Below are 16,843 nucleotides of genomic sequence, written 5' to 3' on the forward strand. Positions count from 1 at the left end.
ACAGCAGCAAAAACAAACTCAGTCGATTTTGACGGCAGCGTAGATCTTCCGTATGAACATGTATGCTGCGTAAAAGCCGATTGTTCCTGTAAGGAGCCTGTAAGAAGCCAATGACACCAAATCACCTGTCTGGATTCCTAATTTCAACACATTTTGTCTAATGATGCAACTCAATATTATGAAGGTGTTCTTAATGTTTTGTAAACACGGTGTATATTATTATTATTTTTTTAAGGGATGGATCAGCCTTAATATTGAGGATAGATTGATTGTTGCTTCCATCAATGTAATTGTCTGCATCATTTCCAATCCCCCATATTTTTTTGGTGTGTGTGTGTGTATGTATGTATATATATATATATATATGCACACTTTTTTTTTAGAATATACCTTTATTATTTCCTGCAAACCCTACCACCCCTCCCCCAGTTGGTGTAAACTAATAAACAATAGCACTTAGGCTTCTACCTTCAGTTTATACATATTATACACATTTTATACATATTATACACCCCATCGTGGGCATCTCGCTCTCTCATCAAATATCAGTATGTAGGTGCATTAATATGGTACATTGTGCAGCAAGGGTGACTTATATGGTCATAAGTGTACAGTAACAGTGCAAACATGATGAGCAGTAGCAGCATTGGTAACAGGTTATATACATAGTGTACAGTGCTGTATGCATTAGTATTTAAGAATGTTTACACTACGGAGTAAGATGCCACACCAGGGGTAATAAGAGTACATATAATTGGGATTACATAATCCTGAAAGAAAATCAGGTTAACTATTTACCAGTTAGTAAGAGTTAGTCTATATAGCACAGTTATGTTCTATTCAGTAGCCTAACTGATTAGGTCTAACTGATTAGGCCTAGAGTGTCAAATAATATGCCCTAAGCTGTGCCGTGCCACCCACACACACACACACACACAGCCCACACATACACAAACTTCCTCACCAACACACACACACACAGCCTAACACAGACACACATTTCTCACTAAGTCTGAACTGTAACGCAGAAGGTTGCCCTACAAGTCTAAAAACACAGCTTACTTTTAAGGTTGTGCTACACCTGAGATGGGTTACATTGTAATGTTATGTTTGGTCTTGATGAGTTACTCTAGTGATGGGAGGGTAAACTGCACCGTTTCCAGCAAATAATTAGCCTAGGCTCAGACAGAGTGAGCTTCCTGCTAGCCACCTGCACAGCAAGATGGATGGGACACATTTTAAATTCACAGGTATTTAGCTTTTATTGATTGTATGCCTGTAGCCACTAAATTCTGGTAGTTTACACTTGAAAAAATTAAAATTAAACATCAATCACAAAATTCCCGGCTTGCACAATACAGACTCGGCAGAGCAGAGACCAACAGATGCATATCTGTATTCACAGTCATGTGAAATCCGTAGATTAGGGCCTAATGAATTTATTTCAATTTACTGATTTCCTTATATGAACTGTAAATCAGTAAAATCTTAGAAATTGTTGCATTTTGCGTTTTTCTATTTTTGTTTAGTATAGACCTCTCGCATAGCGTCCATTGTTTGTCTCGTCACATAACATCTTATAAATAGTAGGCATTTTAGTAGGCAAAAATAGCTGATAATCAAATATGGGATGTGCTACCAAAATGAATGAATGGCGGAGAACAGCGCAATTGCGCATTAGATGAAGCATTGACAATATGGATGAACCTAGTAAATCGGTATTTGTTGTTTATGGCATTCGTTTTTACTGAACAGTACTTTCTAAATAGTATGATTAGTATGCAGTTTAAGTAAGAAGTAGGGAAGCCAGATTTGGGGATGGCCAGTATCAAATTCTAACCAGATTCTTGATTTACTGATATTCCTATTGTCATACTAAATAAAAAGAATGTGATGCATGGAACATAATCAATAGTATATCAAGAAGTTATGAGAAGTGTTATCTTGCATCCTTGCCAATTGTAGACGGTGTCAATAGTCTACAATATAGAGTTGAGCATTGACAGTAGCTAACCTAACCACCTCTTTATCCCCAATCACTCTCTCAGGTGAAGGACAACTCACTGGAGGCCACAGGAGCTCTGTGAAGCCGGCGGGACACAATACATGGAGAGATGATCAACCAATCACTGTTGATGAGGGGAGTGGAACTTCAACCCAGCATGTTATCGTGATAGAGGTTAGTTTAATAGTGTAACATTTAGAAATTACAGTACATCAAATGTGGCCTGTTTATTTCAAAGGGTCCACTCAGCTATTAAAATCAAAAAACATTTTATTTATTACATGCGCCTAATACAACGGGTGTAGACTTTACCATGAAAATAGTAACACAAGAGAGTATAATATGCAAGAATGGAGCTATATACAGGGAGTACCAATACCAGATCAGTGTGCAGGTACAAGATATTTGAGGTGTAGTATGTACATGATGGCGGGGTAAAGAGACACGGCATCAGGAGAGATAATGATAATAAGAGAATAGAGTAGCAGCAGCATATGATACGTGTAAAATGTTGTCATTAACTTGGTGCTTGTGAGTGTCAGTTTTAGTTTGAGTGTGTGTATTTACATTGGGGTCTGAAATGATTGACACCCTTGATAAAGATGAGCAATAATGACTATAAAAAAAACTTTTCTTTCAAATACTGAGCTGTATTGTCTGCAACATTGTTTGTGGGGGAAATTATATTATTTTATACTAATACAATTGCTCAGAGAATCCTGGTAACATCCACATAAATCTAGAAGTGTTTAATAACATAGTATATTCTTATTTACAATGAATGTGACTCCAAAATGACAATACATTATTTACCATTCATTTCTATTGGGCACAAAATAATCTGAAACACAACCAAAACTAACTGCAAATGCCTGCAGCAAGTATGTAGGGTCACAAGCTTCATGTAGTAATTGTTTGCTAGGAATATGGGACTAAATACTAAACTTGTGACTACTTTATTTCTAAGAATCTTTAGGGGTGTTCATTTTAACCCTTACCTTTTTAAGAAAAAAATATTACTTGTTAAACAATCTCTTTCTCCAAGCAATTTTATTAGTATAATATAATTTCAGTTTTTTTTGTAGCATACAATAGAGCTCAGTATTTGAATTATTTATTTATTGCTCATTTTTATCAAGGTTTCCAATAATTTCGGTCTCCATTGTATAGTCTCGTGAGTGTACATAGAGTCAGTGCAAGATAGTCCGGTAACCAATTAATTAACTATTTAGCACTCTTATGGCTATTTAGCAGTCTTGTGGCTTGGGGGTAGAAGCTACGGTATCGCTGAGCCTGTTGGTTCAAGAGCCGATGCTCTGGTACCGTTTACAGACTATGGCTCGGGTGGCTGGTGTCTTTGGCAATATTTCGGGCCGCCTTCTGACACAGCCTGATATAGAGGTTCTGGATGGAAGGGAGCACGGCCCAGGTGATGTACTGGGCTGTCCGCACCACCCTCTGTAGCGCTTTCCGGTCATGCCAAATCTTCTAAGTCTCCTGAGGGGGAAGACGCGCTGTCGTGGACCATGTCAAGTCGTTAGTGATGTGGACGCCAAGGAATTTGAAGCTCTCGACCCGCTCCACTATGGCCCGTCGATGTGGGTGGGTGGGGCGTGCTCTACCCTCTTTCTCCTGTAGTTTATTATCAGTTCCTTGCTTTTGCTGACGTTGAGGGAGAGGTTGTTGTCCTAGCACCACACCGCTAAGTCTCTAACCTCCCTGTAGGTTATTCTCATCGCCGTCAGTGATCAGGCCTACCACTGTCGTGTCGTCAGCAAACTTGATGATGGTGTCGGAGTCGTGAACAGGGAGTACAGGAGGGGACTAAGCACACACCCCTGAGGGGCCCCCGTGTTGAGAGTCAGCGTGGCAGAGGTGTTGTTGCCTACCCTCATCTCATGGGGCTGGCCCGTCAGGAAGGCCAGGATCCAGTTGCAGAGGAAGGTGTTCAGTTCCAGGTAGAGGTCATCACGGATCCACCTGTACCTGAACACCCGAGCGGGTCGAGATCCAGAATTCTAAATAATGTCACTGGTCTGGGTCGGGTCTGAAATTGTCACAGGTCTCGGGTATGTCTAATTTTACCTGACTTGTCTGGAAGGATCCAAACGTGACTGCTGTGGTAGAGAGAGAGAGAAATGTATGCATCTGCTCTTTGCTTTTCACGAAGGTGGCGCATGTAACTTGTTGGTCAAACATAAGTCATCAAAGCGGCAATAGGTTACAGTCATAGTCTCTCTGTGTGGGGCAAAAGTTAGGAGTCATCTAATCAATAAAAGATGGAATTAAAAGTTGAAGGACAAGGATAGGCTACAATGACCAAGAGCCAACAGGTAGGCTGTAATTTATATTCTGAATGGAGTTGTTTTTGTTTGTAACTGTAGGATGGGAAAGCGCATGCAACCTAGCTAGCTAGGCTGCAACCTAGCTAGCTAGGCTGCAACTAGCTTCTCCCGGTTTGATGCAGTCAAGACAGGTAGCCACTATGAAATCCTATTGGATGATAAATAACCTAGCTATGACAGCTATTAGTTCGGAATGGGTCTTTATATTAAAAAATAATTTATGCATATCAAGTCTGGATGGAAAAGCCCCAGGTCCAATTCGGAAAGGGTCCAACTTTTTAGACCCATGATGGTCTCTAGTCCCAGGGTCCCCAGCTTGGGGATTATCTTGGAGGGGACTATGTTGTTGAACGCTGAGCTGTAGTCTATGAACCACATTCTCACATAGTTATTTCCCATCTTGTTCAGGTGAGAGACGTCAGTGTGAAGTGCAATTGAGATTGCGTCATCTGTGGATCTGTTGGGGCGGTATGTGAATTGGAGTGGGTCCAGGTGTTCTGGGATGATGGTGTTTATGTGTGTCATGGCCAGCCTTTTAAAGCACTTCATAATTACAGATGTGAGTGCTACAGGGCGGTAGTCATTTAGGCAGGTAACCTTAGAGTTCTTGGGAACAGAGACAATGGTGGTCAGCTTGAAACATGATGGGATTACAGACTGGGAATGAAAATGTCTGAAGACACTTGTAAACTGGTCTGCGCATGCTTTGAGAATACACCCTGGTATTCCGTCTGGCCCGGAGGCCTTGCGACTGTTGACCTGTTTTAAAAGTTTTGCTCACATCAGCAACAAAGAGCGAGATCAATCAGTCATCTGGAACAACTGGGGCTTTCACACAAGACTCAGTGTTGTATTCCTCGACGCGAGCATAAAAGGTATTTAGCTCTTTTGGAAGTTCTGCATCACTGGGTGTTTCACAGCTGGGTTTCCCTTTGTAATCCGTAATCATTTGCGAGCCCTGCCACATACGACGAGCACTGGAGACGGTGTAATAGGATTCCACCTTCCTCCTATATTGTCCTTTTGCATGTTTAATGTCTCATCCAAGCTCGTAGCGGGCTTTCTTGTATGCGTCCTTGTCCCATCCATGTAAGCAGTAGCTCTAGCCTTTATCCCAGCGCAGATATTGTATGTAATCAATGTTTTTTTTGGTTTGGATACGTTTGTATGGCCACTGTGGAGACGACTCCTGAATGCTATTAGATGAATCCCGGAACATATCCCACATATAGATATCCCATATCCCAATTTGCTTACATGTACATCCTAATTTATCAGCCATAGGGGAGCTTGTGAGACTTCTCTACAACATTGTTATCCAATTCAACTGATGTAGCAATAATAACCTCTCTTGTGTCAGTCTGCAGATGCAGAGCCTGCAGGTCCTGAAGGATCGTCTCTGGTCAAGAAGGAGAGGACTGAAGCAGAGGACCCATGGCACAGCGGAGACATCCAGACTGGAGCAGTGGCTACAGTGGCACCTCCTGTAGCCACGGGGGACCTCACGACTGCCTCCTCGCCACAGCCCAGGACCGGATGCAGCATCACGGAGGTCAGTGGAGCGCCGAACGCCGTCCTCAAGTCAGAGACAGACACCGAGACTTTAACTGTAACACAGAGGCTCTTACACACAGGATCTGACCACAGATCAGACCCAGACAGACTGGGGAAACTGGGCTGTCCTCCTGCTCCTGGCTCAGAGTATTTACCGGTATTTCACCAGAGCCAGAGGATGGTTTATTCCCGTGGAGATGGTGACGCGTTACACTCTGGCGGTGATGATCCGTCTTGTTCTTACTCTACAGAGATGGACCCTGGCAACATATCCTTGGGTTTAGAGACACAGACTGATCTGTCTAGAGGGTACTGGAACGGGTACAATAGTAATGTATACTCTGAAGGGTGCCTAGATAAGAAAGGGGAGGTTACAGTGGTAGATGAGGTGTCTGTGAAAGTGGAGGGTGACGCTCCTCTGACATGGAATGTAGAAGGACACTCGCAAGGCAGAGATTTCTTAGATTACAGGGGAATCTTAGAGACAAATCAAAATGTCGCCACCAACTCCCCTTTACACGCTTTCAGGGACCGCGACCCAGTGTCCACATCAATGGCACCTTCCGATTCACATGGCTGTGTCCTTTTTGATCAGGTATTGAACTCAGAGGACCAAAGGGCCAAGGTGTGGGGAGGGGTACCAACTTCAGGCAATAGTCAAGATAAACGGTTCTTCTGCATGTTCTGCAACAAAGGCTTCAGCTGCCCCCAGAAGGTGGAGATCCACCAGAGGGTCCACACAGGGGTGAAACCCTTCAGCTGCCCCCAGTGTGAGAAGAGGTTTTCCCAGTCTGGTGACCTGAAGAGACACCAGAGGGTCCACACAGGGGAGAAACCCTTCAGCTGCCCCCAGTGTGAGAAGAGGTTCTCTCTGGCTGGCAACCTGAAGATGCACCTGAAGGTCCATAAGGGAGAGAGACCATTTGCCTGTACACACTGCGGGAAGAGGTTCTCAGAGAGGAGCTACCTCAGGCTACACCAGCAGAAAAAACATTCTACTCTAATAACATAGAAAATAACCATTCCACTCGATAGCTTCTGACATTTAGATCAAACCCTGCATAAAGACAAATATCTTTTTTTTTTTTTTTTTTTTAAAGATCCACAGATGCATTTGGAATAACGAGACTAACAGATTTCAGTGTTTACTATTCCTGGGTAGAATATTGCATACAGACGTTGTGTGATGTATAAGGCATACACTAAGTGTACAAAACATTAGGAACAGCTTCAATTCGTCTTTCCCATTGACCCTCAATGGCGCACATACACAATCCATGTCTTGAGGCTTGAAAATTATTCTTTGACCTGTCTCCTCCCCTTCATCTACACTGATTGATGTGTATTTAAGTAAGGAGTCATAGCTTTCACCTGGTCAGTTTGTCAAGGAAAGAATGAGTATTCCTAATGTTTTATACATAGTATATAAGCTTAAAAAGACTGTTATATATTGTGTTTGTACTCTGCTATATGATGTTCAGAAATGCCTATTTCATTACTACCATTCAACTACTATTTATTTTTCCCCCAGATACACTCCATTCATTTTCTCATTAATAGTATCAAGTTAATGCAGAGTTTTAGCCGAGACATTACATTTAAGTAATTTAGCAGATGCTCTTATCCAGAGCGACTTACAATTAGTTAATTAATCTTAAAATGGCTGGGTGAGAACCACATATCAAAGTCGTAGTAAATCAGAGCTCGACATTTAGGGGGAATTGCACCCACAGATTTCGCCTCGCTCTTTGGCTTACTCCCCAAGAAATGCTGGCGGCCATGACAGAAGCCGAATGCAAGTTGGCTTGGGGGTGTATTTTTATGTGGGTGTTTCTTGGGTGTGTCCTTGCTACCTGCAGCCCCCCCCCCTCGCAATCACAACAAACAAACCAACCTCCTGCTTGTTGAGTTCAAAAACTATAGGCAGATGTATAGTGGGATGCCGAAGGAAGCTTTGAATAGGTCAGTAGCCTAAAGTGTGAACAAAACACGACAAGAATGTGATTGCTAAACTTATGTAAATATTCTAAACTAAGTATCTTGATAACTTTCAAATGTCGTAATGGGTCCATGTAGAATAAACAACCCTTTACATAATACCATAGAAGCAGTGTTCTGCTAATATAACAGTGTGGACCTTTGACCTTTTCATTGTCATTCCCAGCCAATACTGATACTCTGCCTATCTGCATTTTGTCTGGTGGCAATGGGGCTGCCTTGGCAAACATGTTAGTGGTCATACCTTCCTGTGTGGTGTCCCGTATACAACAGGAGTGCCCTGATCCTGGTGCAGAATACACAGGGTTTCTCCCTCCACATATTGACTGATAGCATTCAATTCAATAATAAAAAAAAGACAATACAAGTAAAAATTGTCTAGAAACATTTTTATGCCGAGTGCCAGGTCTCTCTCCATTCAGAGACGTCAGTATCAAGCCTGTCTGTTAGTCTGGACTCCATCACATCGTCTTGCAAGTCTCCATGTGCTGCCTTCATAGATGTTTCTGTGAACACATACATAGTCACTGTTCTATTACCAATGGTAGTTAGGATAGGTGATATCTGACACGCAGGTAGGTACTATGTTGAAGTTTGAACAGGTCAGACTAAACCTACCTAATTCTTGTCTACCCATCGACAATCGTTGTTGAGCAAACGAGGTGAGGCTGGAGGTGAGGTCTTTGCCAGCGTAGATCAGCTCCTGGACCCTCATCAAAATACTGGTCGGTCACATACAAACCACAGGAGGTTGGTGGCACGTTAATTGGAGAGGACGTGTTCATGGTAACAGCTGGAGCGGAATCAGTGGAATTGTATCAAATACATCAAACACATGGTTTCCATGCGTTTGATGCGATTCCATTCGCGCCGTTCCAGCCATTATTATGAGTCATCCTCCACTCAGCAGCCTCCACTGATACAAACACACGCAGAGCACTGATTACATTATCAATGGAGGTTATGATTAGCACGGTGGAACCAACCTGACCGCTGTGTTCACCTTTCTATTTCACTTCAGATATCATGATATGTGAAGTGAAATAGAATGGTACACGCAGCGATCAGGCTGGTTCCACCAGGCTAGGTTATGATGGTGAATTGGGGAAAAAATCTCTAAACTGTTTTGACCAACCTGATTCAAGTGTCCTCCCTGTTCCGTTTTTATAGGAATACTCACAGCGAGGGATGCTGAGGGCCCCCTTGCTGGTCTTCTCTATGTTGGATGTTCGGCTGCAAACGGGACATTTCTCAAACAACTGCAGCAGGCAATCCTTATAAACAGTTGACTTCCTCATGTTATGAGGTGGTGTTGACCGGGAAGGCCTGTGACAGGGTGATACGATAGACAGCCAAGGGGTTAATTGCATTTTGTTATAAAGAAATGACAACGCTTTTGATAATTCAATTCACAACCAAAATGATCTACTACTTGTATCTGCTTGGCTGGGTAATTAACCAACTAGTTTATCAAATCGGGTATTTTTGTTATACAACTTTTTACATAACACACGTTACCGTTGTTGATGAAGCCGTCTGTGTCACAAGGGTAGGAACTTGGGTCAAGCTAATTCTAGGTCGTTACCACAGCCGCAAAGTCAGAAACCCAGCCTATTGCTACAATTTATCTTATTAAAATGTCATTTTAAACCTAACCTTTACCACAATGCTAAACTTTTGCCTAACCATAATCTTAAATTAAGACCAAAAGGTGAAAAGATTTAACATTTTAAATACATTTTAAAGATGAGGATCTAAACTCCGTTTTAGACGAGACTGACTTTATGACCAAAATGATCCTACTTACACTGTAGTCAATTTTGACACAAGAATAAATGTTTCTGACACATATCAATACCACATCGGCTGTTTTCAAATGGATTAGTTGCTTTTTAGGGGCAGTTGCTCATTAACGCTTGTCCTCGTCTGGGAAAAGTAAAATAAATAGTCAAAAAATACTGGGACAAGTAGAATATAGATTTAAGATGTCCAAATGGACAAGTAAAAAAAGAATCAAACAACTACTCCGATCAGAATTGGATCAGAGCTGAATGTCTTGAGCAAATAAGTATTTAACTCCTTTGTTATGGCAAGCCTAAATAAGTTCATGAGTACATAATAAATTGCATGGATTACTCTGTGTACAATGATAGTGTTTAACATGACTACCTCATCTCTGTACCCCACATATAGAATTATCATCAAGGTCCCTCAGTTGAGCAGTGAATTTCAAACACCGACTCAACCACAAAGACAAGGGATGTTTACCAATACCTCGCAAAGAAGGGCACCTATTGGTAGATGGGTAAAAAAAAAAGCAGACATTGAATATCCCTTTGAGCATGGTGAAGTTATTAATTACACTTTGGATGGTGTACACCCAGTTACTACAAAGATCCAAGCGTCGTTCTTAAAACCTGTTACGGCTGGGGGTTCCGCTAGCGGAACGTTTCCACAACATCCGGTGAAATGGCAGAGCGCGAAATACAAAAAATAATTATTATAAATATTTAACTTTCATACAATCACAAGTGCAATACACCAAATTAAAGCTTAACTTCTTGTTAATCCAGCCACCGTGTCAGATTTCAAAAAGGCTTTACGGCGAAAGCAAACCATGCGATTATCTGAGGACAGCACCCCATCAAACAAACACATGACAATCGTATTTCAACCCACCAGACGCGACACAAAACTCAGAAATAACGATATAATTCATGCCTTACCTTTGAAGAGCTTCTTCTGTTGGCACTCCAATATGTCCCATAAACATCACAAATGGTTCTTTTGTTCGATTAATTCCGTCGTTATATCTCCAAAATGTCAATTTATTTGGTGCGTTTGATTCAGAAAAACACCGGTTCCAACTCGCCCACCATGACTACCATTTCTCGAATAAGTTACCTGTAATCTTGGTCCAAACCTTTCAAACAACTTTCCTAATCCAACTTTAGGTATTTTAAAACGTAAATAATCAATAAAATGTAAGACGGAATACGCTGTGTTCAATTGCGGCTAAAATTAAAGTGGAGCAAGCTTCAGGTCGCACGTCCCAAACAAGAGTACACTAGTCTGGACCCTCGTTCTGAATAGCCGTACTTCTTCATTTCTCTAAAGAAAAACATCAACCAATTTCTAAAGACTGTTGACATCTAGTGGAAGCAATACGAACTGCAACCAAGTGCCACAGAAATCTAGGTTCCCATAGAAAACCAATTGTGAACTCAAAAACAAAAAATTCCTGGATGGTTTGTCCTCGGGGTTTTGCCTGCCAAATAAGTTCTGTTATACTCAGACATTATTTTACCAGTTTTAGAAACTTTAGAGTGTTTTCTATCAAAATCTACCAATTATATGCATATCCTAGCCTCTGGGCCTGAGTAGCAGGCAGTTTACTTTGGGCACGCTTTTCATCCGGACGTGAAAATACTGCCCCCTATCCCAAACTCAGTTGCCGGAGAGGAAGGAAAACACTCAGGGATTTCACCATCAGGCCAATTACAGAGTTTAATGGCTGTGATCGATGGAAAACTGAGGATGGATCAACAACATTGTAGTTACTCCACAATACTAACCTAATTGACAGAGTGAAAAGGAAGCCTGTACAGAATAAAAATATTTCAAATCATGCATCCTGTTTGCAACAACGCACTAAAGTAATCCTGCAACAAACAAAAAAAGTCATTTTTGTCCTGAATACAAAGTGTTATATTTGAGGAAAATCAACACATTACTGAGTACCACTCTCCATATTTTCAAGCATAGTGGTGGCTGCATCATGTTATCGGTATGCTTGTAATTGTTAAGGACTTGGGAGTTTCGGGATAAAAATAAACGGAATGGAGCTAACCACAAGCACTATCCTAGAGGAAAACCTGGTTCGGTCTGCTTTCCACCAGCCACTGGGAGAAGGATTCACCTTTCAGCAGGGCAATAACCTAAAACAATGCCAAATCTACAATATAGGGCAAGACCTGAAAATGGTTGTCTTGCAGTGATCAACAACCAATTTGACAGAGCTTGAAGAATTTTGAAAAGAATAATGGACAAATGTTGCAAAATCCAGATGTGGAAAGCTCTTAGACTTACCCAGAAAGACTCAGCTGTAATCGCTGCCAAATGTGATCCTAACATGTATTGACTCAGGGGTGTGAATACCTATGTAAATGAGATTTCATTTTCAATAAATTTGCAGAAATGTCTAAAAACATGTTTTCACTTCTCTTTCGCACTCATTATGGGGTATGATGTGTAGATGTGCGAGACAAAATGTATTTAATCAGTTTTTGGGCTGTAACACAACAATGTGGAATAAGTCAAGAGGTATCAATACTTTCTGAAGGCACTGTATCGCTTGATCTGTTTGACATACACCCAGCAGTAAACGAGACAGAACTTACTTTCCAAGAAGTCACCAAGCGCTCGCTCTCTCGCTCAAGACTGATTGGCGAGGTCGTGTGGAGGGCTCTGTCTTTTTTCTTTCACTTATTTATATTTTAACGGTGGAGGGCTAAAACATTGTGGATCAGTGCCAGGGGATTCATTTAAGATATTCTTTGAAGAGGAAGGGATTTAGACGTTTTCGAAAGATGAGCATGGACTCTTCTGTCCTAGCTTCAGGGGGAAGCTGATTCCACCAATAGGGTGCCAGGACAGAGAAGAGTTTTGACTGGGCTGAACGGGAGCTGACCCCCCCCCCCCCATCGGGGTGGGATGGCCAAGACACCAGAGGTGGCGGAGTGCTCGATTTGGGGTGTAGGGTTTGAGCATAAGTCTGAAGGTAGGGAGGGGCAAATCGCATTGCTGCTCCGTAGGCTAGCACCGTGGTATTTTAGTGGATGCGAGCTTCGACTGAAAGCGAGTGGAGTGTGCGGGGTGGAGCGGGGTGACATGGGAGAACTTGGGAAGTTGAGGCGTTCTAGATAAGTTGCAGGGGTTTGATGGCACATGCAGGGAGGCCAGCCAACAGAGATTTGCAGTCGTGTAAACAGGAGATGACCACAGCCTGGATTAGGACCTGCGCAGCTTCCTGTGTGAGGAAGGGTCGTACTTTACAGATGTTGTAGAGCATGAACCTGCAGGAGCGAGTCATTGCTTTGATATTCTTGTACTCTGAGAGGGGGACACCGTGGAGTTGTCAACCGTGATGGAGAGGTCTTGGAGCAGGCAGGCCTTCCCCGGGAGGATAAGCAGCTCTGTCATGTCGAGGTTGAACTTGAGGTGGTGGGCCGACATCCAAGATAAGATGTCTGCCAGGCACGCAGAGAAACGTGTATGTGTGGTTTTCATATGGTGTATTTAAAACTTGTTTCTGTTTAATAAACACAAAATGGGACTCTTCATTCTAAGACTTTCATTGAGACTCTCTTCAGTATATATCACATCGGATCTCACCCTATTCTGCATACACACAACAGCGCTTTATAACCATTATACACTTACTAAATATACCTACACATACCCACACACTAACAAACACCTAATGTACACGTCAAAATAGTTTAGTCAGGTTTGTCTGATGACTTTTGACTTATCATAGTTGATTTATTTTTACCCACAACATCATATTTATATCCACCATGATGGATTTAACAACAATGAAGTCATTCTGTAACTACAGTATAGGACTCAAACATAGTGGGGATGGGTAAACACTCCATGTTGAAAGTGTGTTTATTATCTGTGTGTACGTACCTGAGGGAGTGAATGTCTGTAATCTGTATCATCTGTGTTTTCAAGGAGGAAGAGGGTCCAGAGGTGCTGCTGGTGAAGGAGGAGGGGTGTGAAGAGGGTCTGGGGAACACTGAGGAGAAAAAACAGACTACACCTCCTCCTGAACCCACAGAGGAACCAGCTGAGCAGCACAGGACCACACACAGTCTCATTGAGGTGAGCCCACTGTGAACTACTGTCTGAATGATATTAGGTCAGGGTCTGTATCCACAAAGCCTCTCAGAGAAGGAGTGCTGATCTAGGATCAGTTTAAACCCTTTAGAAAGTAATGAGTAAGATTATATACAGGTGGGGACCTGATCCTTGATAGGCACTCTTACTATGAGGTGCTTCATTTTGTCTTAAGTGTGGGACCATGCCTTTGAATGACCAAACCATTAAGTGTCAAGTAATCAAGTTATTAGCACATTTGCATAGTATCAAATCAACTAACAAGTTTGCATAGTATTCATAGCAATCCCTCATTGCCCAATCAGAAGATGCTCCATAGCAGATGCTCATATCAGATTTCTTGATCCAACATCCTCTCACTCTGTATCTCTTACAGTCAGTAGACATGGAGGAAGGGAAGCCTCATCTGCTGCTAGTCAAAGAGGAGACAATAGAAGATGAACCAGAGAGCATTGATCTGCTGAGTGGACTAAAGATGGGGGAGCAAGGTAAGGGAGAAATGCATATAGCCTACATACAGTAATAGATCTTCAATGTGAATAGTGATGCACCTGGCTATTATTTTGTCTTCATTCATAAAATGAAATCAATACAACTTATATTTACACACAAAAACACACATTATAATGTATGAACTTGACGAGGTAATTGACAAAAAAACCTCAATTTATGTAGAGTTATTTTCCATCTATTTAGTCTATTTTCTAACCTCTTTCTGTAGATGGTTGGCCTGAGGCTAACAGAGGAGACTGGGCAGTCATCTTGAATTCCCAGACCCAGACGGGTGCAGCCAAGGGCCCGGGGGACAACATCACTGAGCAGGGCAGAACCAGAGGTGACATAGTGGAGGTCAGTGGATGGGACAGCATCCTCAACTCTGGGCTGGGGAACAACAATGTTAACCACAACCAGAAACAGACAGTCGAACACAAAACCCCAACCGAATTTAGTCTCCATGACAACAGACTGGCTGAGACCAGAGCGAGGCATAGATTTGGCCTGCGGGGACAAGGAGGTATTGGTATGCGACGGGAGAGAACAGACACAGACTCAGCTAGCTATGTTCCGTCCTGCTCCTATAGTTGTGATTGAGAGACTGATGGGGCCTCAGGTTAACCCCCTAACAGGTGCTGCCTTCAGCCTGCCTTCTATAGGATCTATCAACTGGAACATGGACCCTGTGACAACACAGACACTCCCTGGTTAGGCTGTCAACTATGCCAGGCCAGTTTTTCACACTCGTCCAACCTGAAGAGGCACCTGGAAGTCCACACAGGAGAAACCCTTAGGCTGCCCCAGTGTGAGGAATGGTTTTCCCATCAGCACGACCAGCTGAAAATGCACCTGAAGGTCCACACGAGAGAGAGGCCATTCGCTTGTAGGTACTGCACGTTTTCAGAGGAGCTACACTATATATACAAAAGTATGTGGACACCCATTCAAATGAATGGATCAGGCTATTTCAGCCACACCCATTATGACAGGTGTATAAAATCGAGCACACGGCCATGCAACCTCCATAGACAAACATTGGCAGTAGAATGGCCTTACGTAAGAGCTCAGTGACTTTCAACATGGCACTGTCATAAAATGCCACCTTTCCAAAATGTAAATTCGTCAAATGTCTGCCCTGCTAGAGTTGCCCCGGTAAACTGTAAGCGCTGTTATTGTGAAGTGGAAGCATCTAGGCTCAGCAGCGAAGTAGTACTAGTAGGCCACACAAGTTCACAGAACGGGGCCACCGAGTGCTGAAGCGCATAAAAATCATCTGTCCTCAGTTGCAACACTCACTACCAAGTTCCAAACTGCCTTTGGAAGCAACGTCAGCACAAGAACTGTTCCATCAGGGGCTTCATGAAATGGGTTTTCATGGCCGAGCAGCCGCACACAAGTCTAAGATCACCATGCACAATGCCAAGCGTCTGCTGGAGTCGTGTAAAGCTCACCGCCATTGGACTCTGGAGCAGTGGAAACGCGTTCTCTGGAGTGATGAATCACACTTTACCATCTGGCAGTCCAATGGTCGAATCTGGGTTTGGTGGATGCCAAGAGAACGCTACCTGCCCCAACGCATAGTGGCAACTGTAAAATTTGGTGGAGGAGGAAAAATGGTCTGAGGCTGTTTTTCATGGTTCGGACTAGGCCCCTTAGTTCCAGTGAAGGGAAATCTTAATGCTACAGCATACATTGATGACATTCTAGACTTTGTAGCAACAGTTTGGGGCCCTTTCCTGTTCCAGCAGGACAATGCCCCTGTGCACAAAGCGAGGTCCATACAGAAATGGTTTGTCGATCAGTATGGAAGAACTTGACTGGCCTGCACAGAGCCATGACCTCAACCCCAGCGAACACCTTTGGGATGAATTGGAACGCCGACTGCGAGCCAGACCTAATCACCCAACATCAGTGCCTGACCTCACTTATGGTCTTGTGGCTGAATGGAAACAAGTCCCCGCAGCAATACTCTAACATCTAGTGGAAAGCCTTCCCAGAAGAGTGGAGGCTGTTATAGCAGCAAAGGGGGGACCAACTCCATATTAATGCCCATGATTTCGGAATGAGATGTACCTCTGGATACACCAGCAAAAAATGCACACGGCCCATGTATAGAGTATAGTGACATATAATGTAGGTGAATTGAGGAAAGAATGAGTATGATGAAGTAGAGTAGATGATGTAGTGATTGATGGTAGGTGTGATGCTGTCTAAAACTTCTACACTATTGAAAAGTGACAACCCTGACCTATTGTTTGATGCTGGTGTTTTATAATCAGGAAATTATAGTGCCTTAATTTGTGTTTACTTGACATGAAGTAGTGAAGATGTGTGTAATGTTGAACCTTTTCCATAGTATTCTAAAATACATTTTTATCAAAGTGAGGGTATCAGATTTACAGAAAAAGTCAAGCGTTACCATAGTGAGAAAAGTTATTATTTTTGTCACGTATCGTTTTGTGCAATGAAAGTTCTGTACTTCAAAGTTGAGTGTACTGTATGCCCATTTTGTTGAAAATAAATACAAAATTGACTCTGTGCT

At 42.6% G+C, this 16,843-nt stretch overlaps 1 protein-coding gene across 1 annotated transcript in view; it reads left to right on the forward strand.

Annotated features, from left to right (window-relative positions):
* LOC115201896 (zinc finger protein 768-like) overlaps window positions 1-16,843 on the forward strand; it is a 39,617-nt gene that overhangs the window by 19,860 nt on the left and 2,914 nt on the right. The window contains exons 2-6 of the mRNA XM_029765778.1: window positions 2,049-2,179; window positions 5,711-5,902; window positions 13,642-13,791; window positions 14,183-14,294; window positions 14,528-14,655. Coding sequence (XP_029621638.1) covers window positions 14,192-14,294; window positions 14,528-14,655 — 231 coding nt within the window. The 5' untranslated portion in view covers window positions 2,049-2,179; window positions 5,711-5,902; window positions 13,642-13,791; window positions 14,183-14,191. The remainder of the gene's footprint in view (window positions 1-2,048; window positions 2,180-5,710; window positions 5,903-13,641; window positions 13,792-14,182; window positions 14,295-14,527; window positions 14,656-16,843) is intronic.

Source organism: Salmo trutta, chromosome 11 (genome assembly GCF_901001165.1).
Source record: "Salmo trutta chromosome 11, fSalTru1.1, whole genome shotgun sequence".
Taxonomy (NCBI): Eukaryota; Metazoa; Chordata; class Actinopteri; order Salmoniformes; family Salmonidae; genus Salmo; species Salmo trutta.